At 51.4% G+C, this 12,072-nt stretch overlaps 1 protein-coding gene across 1 annotated transcript in view; it reads left to right on the top strand.

The window, feature by feature from the left end:
* Window positions 1–1,540: 1,540 nt before the first annotated feature.
* Window positions 1,541–12,072, top strand: part of VAX2 (ventral anterior homeobox 2) — a 61,791-nt gene continuing 51,259 nt past the window's right edge. The window contains exon 1 of the mRNA XM_065405652.1: window positions 1,541–1,829. Within this exon, the coding sequence (XP_065261724.1) occupies window positions 1,541–1,829 (289 nt within the window). The remainder of the gene's footprint in view (window positions 1,830–12,072) is intronic.

The raw sequence follows: 12,072 nt of genomic DNA, 5'->3' as shown, positions 1-12,072 counted from the left end.
TACGAGAGGGGCAATCTATTGCCCGCTTGGATCAGCGACTGGGGGAGAGGGTACTCTGTCCGGGGGGGGGGGGGAGGAAGAGAAGAGCAATTCTATAATAGTCTATATGCAAAATCCAATCAAACAACCCCACAAAAAAGAATACCCCGATCACATACCTTTTTTTAAACAAAGTGTGCTTATAAAACTAAAGAGCTGGGTCTGTTTTCCAACGCAGCCCACACCAAGCATCCGCCCACACCAGTGTATGTGTTAGTTTGTTTGCTGCTCAGCGGTTGGAAAAGCTGATCGTTCAGGAATCTGGGACCCCAGGCTCGCCAAGGCTCTGTCCGCCTCCCCCCCGGACTGAGCGCCTGTCTGCAACCGGGGCTAGCGGCCCAGGAAGTACCCAGTTAAGTAATTGACCAGCCCGTGGCCTTTTGTTGCTCTTCCTCCCAAAATAACACCTTGAAAATGCCCCGGGGGCCCTGGGCTTTTATAGCCAGGCCCTGCCCCGCTCCCTCGGAAAGGAGCCGAAGGGGGTTCGCCTGCCGAGGGGGGCAAAGCACAGCGACTCTTTGTTTGCCAATCAATAGCCAGGGAGGCTGCGGCAGGAAATTACGTGTGTGGCAAGCAGTCAATTTCAAACTGCTTCTTTACTCCCATCCCTCGCCCGGCTCACTCTCCTGCTTCCCCGGAGAGAGCGGGCCGGCCCCTTCAGGCGGCTGCGAGCCGCAGGTAGACGAGGACTTCCCTGTTCCTTCGATTAACGCTGATGATTGGTTCTTCTTGTCTTTATCGGCCGGGGGATGAGAGATGGAGAAAAGGAGGGGGCGTCTGAAAAATATCCCGGACTATTTTAATTAACCCCCCTTCCCTCACTCCCTCCCCTTTCCCCCCCCCATTCCCAAAGCAGGATCGATCTCCGGGCACGCGAATCAGCTGCGAACGGCGGACCCGCCTGGCTGGCAGAGCTGTGAAGGCAGGGCTTGGCCAGACACTGGCTCGCTCCTCGGTTTTTTGCTCATCAGAGGGAGACACGGGAGACACGGAAGGAGAGGTCCGCGCAGGAGGCAGGCTCTGCTCTTGAAGTTTGCCAGGAAGAGGGGTGCTGGGGGGGGGTAGGGGGTACGTGAGAAAGAACCAGGACTGTCAAAGTTTTGAACTCTTTTCCCCCCCACCCGCCTCTGCCCCAGGCGCCCGGCGGGCACCGGCATTTCTTGACTCCTCCATTGAAATTTGGTTTGGTTTTTTTTTCCCCTGGAGGGGGGGGAGCAGAAGGGGGGGCCGGGGAAGGGGCTGTTTAAATGGATCGAGCCTGCCCCGCAGCCCGGGGGGAAAGGCTCCGTGAGTAGGGCGAGAGAGAGCCAGGAGGGAACCGGGGAAGGTGGGGGGGGACCTCGCTGGGTCTTCCCGACCATGGTGCTCGCCCTGGGGGAGGGCTCCTTAGCTGCACCCCGGGGCTGCCGCCGGCCGGCGCCAGGGCGCTGATCCCCGACTGGTCTGGGGGGCAGGAAGACAGCTGCCCCCCACCCCCCCGCGCCCCGCTCTCTGTCTCTTGATGTTTGATCCCTCTGCGGCGGCCACAGGCATGAGCGATGGCGGGGCCCCGGCCGGCAGAAGCCCCCTGCTGCTGGGGGAGCCGGGCGCGCCGGAGCGAGCCCGGGGGAAGAGCGGCGCCCGGGGGGAGCTGGAGACCGCGCTGCGGGGAGGCGGCGGCGGACTCGGACTCAAGGACATCCCGGGGACCTCGGCGGCCAGCCCTGGCTCGTCCCAGGAGTGCGTCCCGGAGAGCGACAGCCAGTCCGGGGGAGGAGAAGCGGATTACTGCCGCCGGATCCTGGTGCGAGGTAAGGGGGGAGCGCGGCCCCGGCCCCCAGCCGATCCTTAGGGCGCATCCCCTGCACCCCATCCCCTGCACCCCACCCCATCCCCTGCAACCCCATCCCTGCACCCCACCCCACACACTGCAACCCATCCCATCCCCTGCAATCCCATCCCCTGCACCTCATTACACCCCCTGCAACACCATCCCATCCCCTGTATACCCCATCCCCTGCAACCCACCCTTGCAACCCCAACCCATCCCCTGCACCCCACCGCATACACTGCAACCCATCTCATCCCCTGTACCCCATCCCATCCCCTGCACCCCGTCCCATCCCCTGCACCTCATCCCCTGCAACCCCATCTCGCCCCCTGTATTTCCAACTCCTATACCACTTCCATTCCCACCCCCTGCACCTCATCCCACCCCTGCACCCCCCACTCCCTGCACCCCATCCCACCCCTGCACTCCCCCATCCCCTACACTCCATTCTACCCCCTGTACACCCATCCCCGGTACCCCCCATCCCACCCCAGCCTCCAATCCCCCCCCAGCCCTCCCCGGCAATTCCAGGTCCACCTCCGCCCCATATAAAGCGCCTCGAGCCCCGCTCCGTTCCCCCCGGAACAGCTCCGATCCCCACCTCCTTCCCCCCCCCCAACAATAATACCCCCCAACCCGGCTCGTTCCCTGCCCCGGGGCCTGTCCGCTCCCTCCCCATCCCAGCGCCCCCCCAGGCCGAAGGCGGCCCGGAAGGGGAAAGCGGCGTGTGGCTTTGGTACAGGTCAGGCGAACTGGGCCCGAGCGAGCGAGGCTGCGCCCCTCCCGGTCCCTTTCCAGTCGCCTCCCTTGCCCACGAAGGACCAAAGCAAAAGGGGTGGTGGTGACTGGGGTGGGGGGGTCCCTGCTTGTCAGCTGCCTCTTCCCCTGCGCCGCCCGGCATCCCCCTTCCTCCCTCCAGCTCCCGTAGGGCTTCACTGAGAGATTTGGGAGACTGGGTGCGTGTGTTCGGGAGAGGGCTGTGCTGGGGGGGGGGGTGCGGAAAAGGGATGGGGGGTGACACAGACACCCCGAGCCTTTCTGCCCCCGCCCCTCGTTTTTATCTTCTTCTCGTTTAAACGGTCGGTCTCTGTGATGCATTCAGCGCTGGTGGGGGGAAGGGGACCCCTCTCCCCGAAATAAACACACACGGGGGAGGGGGAGGATCCCACGGGGCTGCTTTGGGTTTTAAACCTTTGGCGCAGGAAAAAAGCGTCATGGAAGCATCATCGAGTTAAAGAGGGTTGTTTTTAATAGCACTTGCTCCACGGAAATAAATAAATAAATAAATACACAACTCCATCCCCGGGATCCTTTCAGTCATGTGTTCAATCGGCGCCTCTCGGCACTGAGGGGTTCGGGCAGAGAAATCCTCAAGCCAGGGCCCTGCCCTGAGACCCCGGAGCTTTCTGGGGGGGGAGAGGAGGGCGAGCGGTGTAAAAGCGGAGCATGCAGCCACCACAGATGTTTTATTCTGTCTCTCTGAGTGTGACTGTTTCTTCAAAATAACAATAGCGGAATGGCTAGAAAACAGCGTGTCCGGTTAGGGAGGGAAACCCCCCTCTGCAACCAGAGCTCTTTTTGAAAGCCTCGATTTTTTGGTTGGCCTGTTTTTTAAATTAATATGGCAGCAGGGTTAACAGGAGCATTGCATGTGAATGCATGCGAAGAAGTGAGGTTTTTACCCACCAAAGCTTATGCCCAAATAAATCTGTTAGTCTTTAAGGTGCCACCCGACTCCTTGTTGTTTTAGGAGCATTGCAGTGGAGGAAAGAAAAATTCTGGGCAGACAAGAAATTCGAAACATCCGTCCTCTTCTTTCCCTTTATACATTCAGAAATATTCCAACCCAGCTCCCGTCCTCTGGGATTTTTTTATTTCCCCTCCAAGATTTTTTTTTTTTTAGTTTTGTAACTAAACAGGTTCCAAGAACTGCATTGTCTTGCATTTTAAGATTCCCTTCGGAAATATAGGGGCTTTTATAGAGGAATCTCTTTTTAAAAAGGAAATCACGCTAACCCATTTGTTGTGTTTGTTTGTTGATGAGTTAGAGAGATAGGTAGGTAGATAGGTAGATAGATAGATCCGGGTGAAGCGGCCACATTTTCCCCTTCAGCCAGAGCAGACTGGGAAAGTAGAAGAGAGATTCAGATATTTGTCCGTACCCAAAACGATTGCGAGTCACGTTAGAAAAGGCCTCAAACGCTTCTAATTCCTCTCTCGGCTTTGGATTGTACCTTGTGGGGGTGACGTCAAAGCAACGACCCCATTTGACAATAGCATCTGTTCTGCGGAGACACTGCACATTTCAGCAAGATCCGCTTGTAACACAGATTTTCCTTTTAGATCAGGTCATTTGCGTGAAATTACTCAGATAAAAAGAATGGTGCACAAACGGCTACCGACATGACGAAAAGTTTGGGGTTTTGCAGCTTTAGATTTCTTTCAGTGAGGCGTGTGGGACTTTATTTATACGTATCTCCGGCTGAACCTCAGTTTGGGATGATCTGTACCTCTATATTTACTGTGTATCTATGCAAAAACAGCATGTGCCCAGACTGTAACACTTCTAATCTAAAAAAAGAACAGGAGTACTTGTGGCATATCTATCTACACACGGATAAACACACAGACGTACAAATATCTGCGAGTCATATACGTGTGTGGCTATTTGTGATATATATATATATATATATATAGCAGATGCACATGGATATGTTTGTAAATATGGGCGTGTATGCTTGTGGATATATAGTGTTTGTGCGTGTGTATATAATATAGGCAGTAAAGTATAAAAATACGTGTGTGTATATGAAGAGATGTGTGTATGAATATATAGATCTGTCACCATATATTGCTGTATGTGTATTTATACACAGAAACTCTCTCTCTCTCTGTGTGTAGATAGATAGATAGATAGATAGATAGATAGATAGATAGATAGATAGATAGATGGGGTGTACGGGGATAGATAGATAGATAGATAGATAGATAGATAGATAGATAGATAGATAGATAGATAGATAGATCACCATATATTAGGCTTGGAAGGATGATTTTTTGTCAGCAAATGTCAGTAAAAGTCCAATTTTCACCGCAGACATTCAAACCACAGGAAAAATAATTCCATCAATAATAATAATAATAAATTACAGCTGGGCAAAGTGAGACAAATGCTTGAGAAATTATTCGATTTTCAGTTAAACATATTTACTTTGCATGTTGGCCGGTGATACTGACAATTTGTGTTTTAATGGTTATAAATCTTTCACTATCTGAATCTCAACATTTCTGGTCATTAAATAATTATTGTCTGACCGCTCCCATAATTTTCCCCGCAACTGTGAGCATTTAAATGGACACAAATAAAAAAATGCTTGAAAATAAACCTCAATATTATCTGTGATAATGATCACAACATTCAATTCGGATTCTGACAAGCCTGCATGTATCGCCAAACGTGTATGTAGTGCGTGTACACACAGAAACCAATTATTTCTGGATGTGTATGTAGCTCATGTATCCACAGAAACGAAATATATATATAGCCATATATTGCCAAAGGTGTATTTAGTGTATATATACAAAGAAGCAAAGTATATATCGCCATATATTGCTAAATGTGTATGTCGTGCATGGATCCAAAGAAACGATATATAAACATGTATTGCCAACTGTGTATGAAATGTATAGATACACTAAAAGCAAGCTATATATCGCTATATATTTCTAAATGTGTACGTAGTGTACATATACCCGGACGCAAAATATACCTTGCTAAATGGACATATAGTGCATGTAGACACAGAAACAAAATATACATTCCCCCACACATTGCTAAATGTGTACGCGGTGCATTTATACAAAACTAAACGTATTTATCAACCTATATTGCCAAACGTGTATGCAACCAGTGTATAGGTACACAGAAGCAAACTATACATCGCCATAAATGTGTCTGTAGTGCGTGTATGCAAAGCAACTAAATATATTTAGCCATATGTTGCCATGTGTTGATTTAGTGTGTGTATACACAGAAACTGACGTGTGTGTACACACATATGAGGTGTGTGTGTCCATATGTGACCCAGATCTATATCTGCCCTAAAGCTGTAGAATTCTATCTGTTTCTGTTGGTGTGTACAGGCATTACAGGCACACACCGCACTCTGTGGCTATATACACACACACATTCTCTAGCAACAGTTGTGTAACTTAACCGGGTAACATAGTGACTCGGAATCTTTCTGTGTAAGCGGCTGGAGGTGGTGAGCAAGAGGGGGCGGCACCCCAGTCCTGCCCTTCCCTGTTTCCCCCCAACTATTCGCTATTGGGGCGGGGGCAGAGATATTCGCTGTCTTTGGGGGAAGGCTGCTGCCCCACTTCCTAAAGCCTTTTAGGATGTCACTGCTTTGGTGCCTGGCTGTAGGCGGCCCCCCCCGGGACTCCCGGGTTCTCTCTCTAGCTCTGCACGGACTGGGAGTTGGGTTAGGGGTCAGGGCTCCTAGGTGCTGTCATTATGTAACCATGAGGTGCCTGCCATCCCCTGCCTCAGTTTCCCCGTGCCCAAACCGGGGATCAGTAACACCTCGGGGGAGGGGGTTTCAGGTTTAACACGTGAACATCTAGGCAGCCCTTCCAGATTGTTAGGGAAGGCGGGGAGGGTGGTTAGTTATCCCCCCCCCATTCCTCCTGCGGGGGGGGGGACACTCGGGAGTGATTGGGGAGGGGTCCCTGGGGGACATCCCATCTTGGGATGGGGGCAGCAGAGTCCAAGGGGGCGAAAGGCGGTAGGGCGAGCGGGGCCCTGTAACCCTTACCCTCCTTGGAACATAGGGGCCGGCCCCCCGGCAGCTGCAGGGCAGGGGAAGGGGCAGTCGGCCTGGGCGCTCCTAGCAGCGGGATAAGCCGGACGCGGAGCGAGCAGATCTGGGTTCCGCGGCGGCGGGGCAGGGCGAGGGACGGGGAACGCGGCTCCGCAGCCCCGGGCTGGCGAGGCGCGGGGGAGTTTGCGGTACGCGGCGGGCGGGCCGGGCTCGGAAGCTGGTGTTCGAACCCGCCGGGGAGAAGCTGGGGTCAGCATGAGGTCAGCAAGTGTCTCGATCTCCCTCCCTGGCCTTGATTGACACCCCAGCGCTAAGCCACAACCAGGGGCCCTCGGCTCGCCAAGGTGGCAGGGACCCACTGGGCCGCGTGCCTGGCAGGCCGGATCCCCGCCACGCGTGGGGTTTAGGCTGGGGAAGCAGCTTGCGAGGGTCGTTTTGCACCAGAGGGGACTCAGGCTGAGGCCTCCCTCTTCCAGAGCAAGAGAGGAGCCACCGCAGGCAAACCCTGCTCTCCCGGAGGACCCCTGGGTGCCTGGCCCCAACTCCGGTGGCGAGCCTGGGCCTTCCTCTGTAAGATGTTCGGGCTGGGCAGGGCTCCACCATTTTGCAGCCTTCCCCACTGCGGGGACAAAATGGTGGCAGAAGCATAAAGTAGGCAAATAGCTGCATAATAATATTTAATATCTTGCGCCCCCCCCTCCCACCCCCCGCAGCCCTTCCATATCGTCCTCCCTCTTTTTGCCCGCACGGTATTTCTTCCCAAAAGGAAAAGAGACCAACCACCGCCAGGCCAAAGCAGCAGCTGATCAGACAATCAATATGGCCAGGTAAAAAAAAAATTAAAATCCCCCAAACATTTGATGAGAAACGCACCGTGTCCCTTAACAATCCAGCACTGGGCACATACGTGGTCCGAGACACACACATTCCCTAGGAGCTGCCCTGGGCAATGGGCGAGGGGCTGGCTCTAAGAGGCTCTGTATTTATCGCAGTGGTGGCATGAGTGGCATGGGATGGGCCATTGCCCCGGGAACTGCTCCTTTTCTACTTAGTGCTGGAGTAGATATTTTTCTCAGGCCAGGAATAACTTGACGTGTAACTTGGGGCTGAAGGGGGCGGACTGAATCGTGTGGCTTTTACATATTGTCCTTTGGAAGGATTTGAATTTATTTTAATGCACCTAACCCCTCCCCCCCCCGAAAAAAAAAAACCAAAATAAAACCAAACAAACAAACAAAACCCTAAAAAACAAAACAAAACCCCGTGACTTTATTCCAGCCATTATTTAAAATTAATATTAATTTCCTTGACAAAAGACATGGCAACTCATCGGAAAGACTATTGTTTGAACAAGTTTTCTGTGGTTCTCAGGAGCGTTGCGGAATGGGGAGATCCCGTTTAAAACCCCGTGGCGTGAGACCGTTTGAACCAAGACAAGGGCGCATTGTCTGAATTTTTCGGATCACCGGGATTTTTGCTTTGAAAATAGAACGGCGAATTCTCAATCCCCGCAGGAGTCTCTCCATTTCTTCTTTTAAAAATCGCAGTGTTCAGACCTCGCAGCTTTCATTCAAAAACCCAGCAAGTAAAGAACTAGCGGGCGCCAGGTTGTTCGTAGGAAGTGGTTCATGCAGGGGCTGGTTTTGCTGCTAAACCGGAGGAAAATGGGGAAAGAATCGCTCTCAGACGTGTCCAGGTCTGAATGTAGAGCCCGGAGCTAGCAGTATTTCGCTGGCCCCTACAATCCGCTTTGCCGAGGTTCCTAAACGGCACCAAAGCTGCGTGTGATTGATGTCAGAAGGGTCAGAGAGCAGCGCGCATGTAGCCGCGTTTCGAGAAAGAAACGGTTCCCCCCTCGTCTAGGAAGGTGTTTGGCTTGGGGCTTTGCAGAAGAAATGTGTGTTGGAAAACAGGTCTCTTTGTTTTCTCTCTGAGTGCACCTCAAGCCAGTAATAAAAAAAGAAAGAAAAGAAAGAAAGAAAAGAAGAAAAAAATCAGGCTAACAGAGGAGGGTTTTTGCTTTGGTTTGACCAGATCGCTTTTACGTGGCACTCTTTACAAGAACATGTGCGATAAACCGCGGGGGAAGGTGGGTTACATTAGATGCAACATAGGAAATACGCTTCCGGAAAAGAGTCGTTACTTGCATGAATGCATAGTGTGTGTTTCTGTACCTAGAACATGGCTGGGTTTTGCTGAGCATGCAGACACACCGTGTGTATCTTGGTGTGTGCGTATTAATATCTGTATAGTTATAGACATAGCAACACGCGGCTGCATTTATGGCCACGTCTACACATATGTCCGTAGAGTGTGGGTAAGGCACAGATTATACAAACACCACCTGAAGAGCCAACGAAACAGAAGAACCGTTTGCGCGTTCGCTTAGGAAGGCGGCGCGCAATTTGAATATTGCCCTTTTGAAATTCGTCTCGGATCTACAACCTTAAACGTGCAGCCAGGGAGTCCCGCAAAGCGGCGGGGTTTCCCCTCCGCTACCCCATCGCCGAGAAGGGAAGTGTCGTCAGCTGTTGCTGAGATCTGACAGTGCGTGAAACAAGCAAGGGAGGCCAGGTCCTAGCCGCTGGGGGAGGAACTGGTCAGGTTTAAACCCTCTTGTTGGTTCTCCGTTGTGGTGTGGACTCATTAGCACGATCCGCCTTCAGGGAAGTTGGAAGGTGCCTGGTGGTTTTTAAAGAAAATGTGCTTAAACGTAGAAATGGGGCTGGGGCACTTTGAGAGCCTTCGCCCCCCTCCCCGACACAGCTGTCCCGCGTGTTCCGTGCGCTCCTCGCGGAAGGACTGTGAAGATGCCCAGTTCTGGCATGAATGGGGGGTGAGACCCAGCAGCCGGGACAATGGGCGCCCTGTCTGCAGTTAAAGGAGCCGCGCGCTATTTCGGGTCGTTAAAGAAACAGCTACTTTTGGGGGTGCGGGCTGGGGAAGCGGGACCGTGCACCCGCAGACTCGATACTTCTGGGCTGGAGCCAGGGGGAGGTCAGCGGGAGAGAGGAGGCTGAGCTCAGTGCCTGGGTGTATTTGTGTATAGACACGCGTGGGAGGGGGGCGACTGTGGGTACCTAAAGAGGCGCCGAGGTCTTTACGAGCGATCATTCCCCCCCCACTGCCTCCTCCACCCCAGACACACCCTCACCTCTCCCCTCCTCCTGCGGGAGAGTCCGAGCAGTGCTTGGTGTATCAGGGAAAGAGGCATTTCACAAAGCAAGCAAGCAACCGAAAGAAACCCCACTAGAAACAATCAACAAACAAACACCCCGTTAATATATTTGACAGGTTAGACATGAGAATCTCGGAGGTTTACAACATCCCCATCAGGGACCTGACATCCTGATCTACCGGTAGTGGTAGATCTATCCCGTATTGTTCTGTCCCTAGGAGAGGGATCAACTCTCAGCACATTAGTTATACAGGTGAGGAAAGGGGGGCGGGGGGGATAGTGCCTGATTTTCCCAAAGTCGGCCTCTGCTGGTGTCTGTACTGCAGTAAAGGGTTATATATCGACATGGTGCAATATACATTTATGTTTAAGTTACAGTATATATCTTACCTATTCATAATGCATACATTGTAACACACACACACACACACAAAGTGTGTGTATGTTTGTGCATGTGTTTATACATACTGTATATATATATATACACACACACAAATATATAAACTCTGACCCTGAGTTTATTTGCTTGTAAGAGCTAGAAATGTGTGGGATGGAACCCTCACTGAAAACACACACACACACACACACACACACACACACACACACACACACACACACACACACACACACACACACACACACACACACACACACACCCCTACCTATATAGGGGGAGGGATAGCTCAGTGGTTTGAGCATTGGCCTGCTAAACCCAAGGTTGTGAGGGGCCATTTAGGGAACTGGGGTAAAAAACTGTCTGGGGATTGGTCCTGCTTTGAGCAGGGGGTTGGACTAGATGGCCTCCTGAGGTCCCTTCCAACCCTGAGATTCTATGATATAAATATGTATATATCTTATACATATGTGTATATACCATATAAATATATGTGCAATGTTGTTGTAGCCGTGTTGGTCCCAGGATATTAGGGAGACAAGATGGGTGATGTATTATCTTTGCAGTGGTTCTCAACCAGGGGTATGTGTGCCCCTGGGGGTACCCAGAGCTCTTCCAGGGGCTACATCAACTCAACTAGATATTTGCCTAGTTTTACAACAGGCTACATAAAAAGCACTAGCAAAGTCAGTACAAACTACAATTTCATACAATGACTTGTTTATACTGCTCTATTTACTATACACTGAAATTTAAGTACAATATTTATATTCCAATTGATTTATTTTATAATTATATGGTAAAAATGAGAAATCAGCAAGTTTTCAGTAATGGTGTGCTGTGACACATTGCTATTTTTATGTCTGATTTTGTAAGTAAGTCATTTTTAAAGGACGTGAAACTTGGGGTACGCAAGACAAATCAACTTCCTGAATGGGGTACAGTTGTCTGGAAAGGTTGAGAGCCGCTGGTTTATTGGACCAACTCCTGTTGGTGAGAAAGCCAAGCTTTCGAGCTTACACAGAGCTCTTCTTCAAGACCTCAGTTCTCTCACCAACAGAAGTTGGTCCAATAAAAGATATCTCCCCCACCTTGTCCCTCTGATATATATATGTAGACACTGGGGAAGGGGCCGTGTCTCCACAGGAGACCTGGGAGAGGTCTTCATATATATATACACACACACACACACTGAGTGTGTGTTACCTATATCTGTGTATGTGTGCTGTAAACTGTATCTACTAAACACAAATAGTGTGGCATACAGTGTGTGTGTGTGTGGGGGGGGAATTTTTGCAGGTGCAGCTGGAAAGGATCCGCCAATTTCTCCATTTGATTTCCCCCCATAACAGTATTTTCCCCCTCCTCGCTGTTTCAGGTGTTAGATCAGTGTTTCCCAACGACCAGCACCGGTCCCTGAGATCTCCCTGACACAGTTTAGGAAGGCAGCAAACCGGTCCCCGGTATCAAAAAGGGTGAGAAACATTGTGTTAGAGCCATCTCAGCAGCCAAGGGCTGTGGGGCCGGGAGAAGATTCTGGAGACAGCTAGAGTTACCACTAAAACCTCTTTCCCCATGGGCGATCGGTTCAAGAGCTGGTCATCAGGGTCTGATGCAGCTCCTGGTCCACTGGGATGGGGGCCAGGAAGAGGTGGACCGGTGGCTCCTCAAAGCCTATCTGCACAGGCCCGGCCCGGCCCGTTTGTAACCTGTCAGCCAGTCTCAACCCCTCCCACCCTATCGTAGTAAAATGGTCACCCAGGGGTTAACTGGGTTACTCAGAAGAGTATTATGGGTTGGAGCTATGCTCCACCCCCTCTCTTAGTTA

The sequence above is a fragment of the Emys orbicularis genome, chromosome 5, assembly GCF_028017835.1.
Source record: "Emys orbicularis isolate rEmyOrb1 chromosome 5, rEmyOrb1.hap1, whole genome shotgun sequence".
In the NCBI taxonomy this organism is placed as follows: Eukaryota; Metazoa; Chordata; order Testudines; family Emydidae; genus Emys; species Emys orbicularis.
This window is presented reverse-complemented; position numbering and strand designations above follow the sequence as displayed.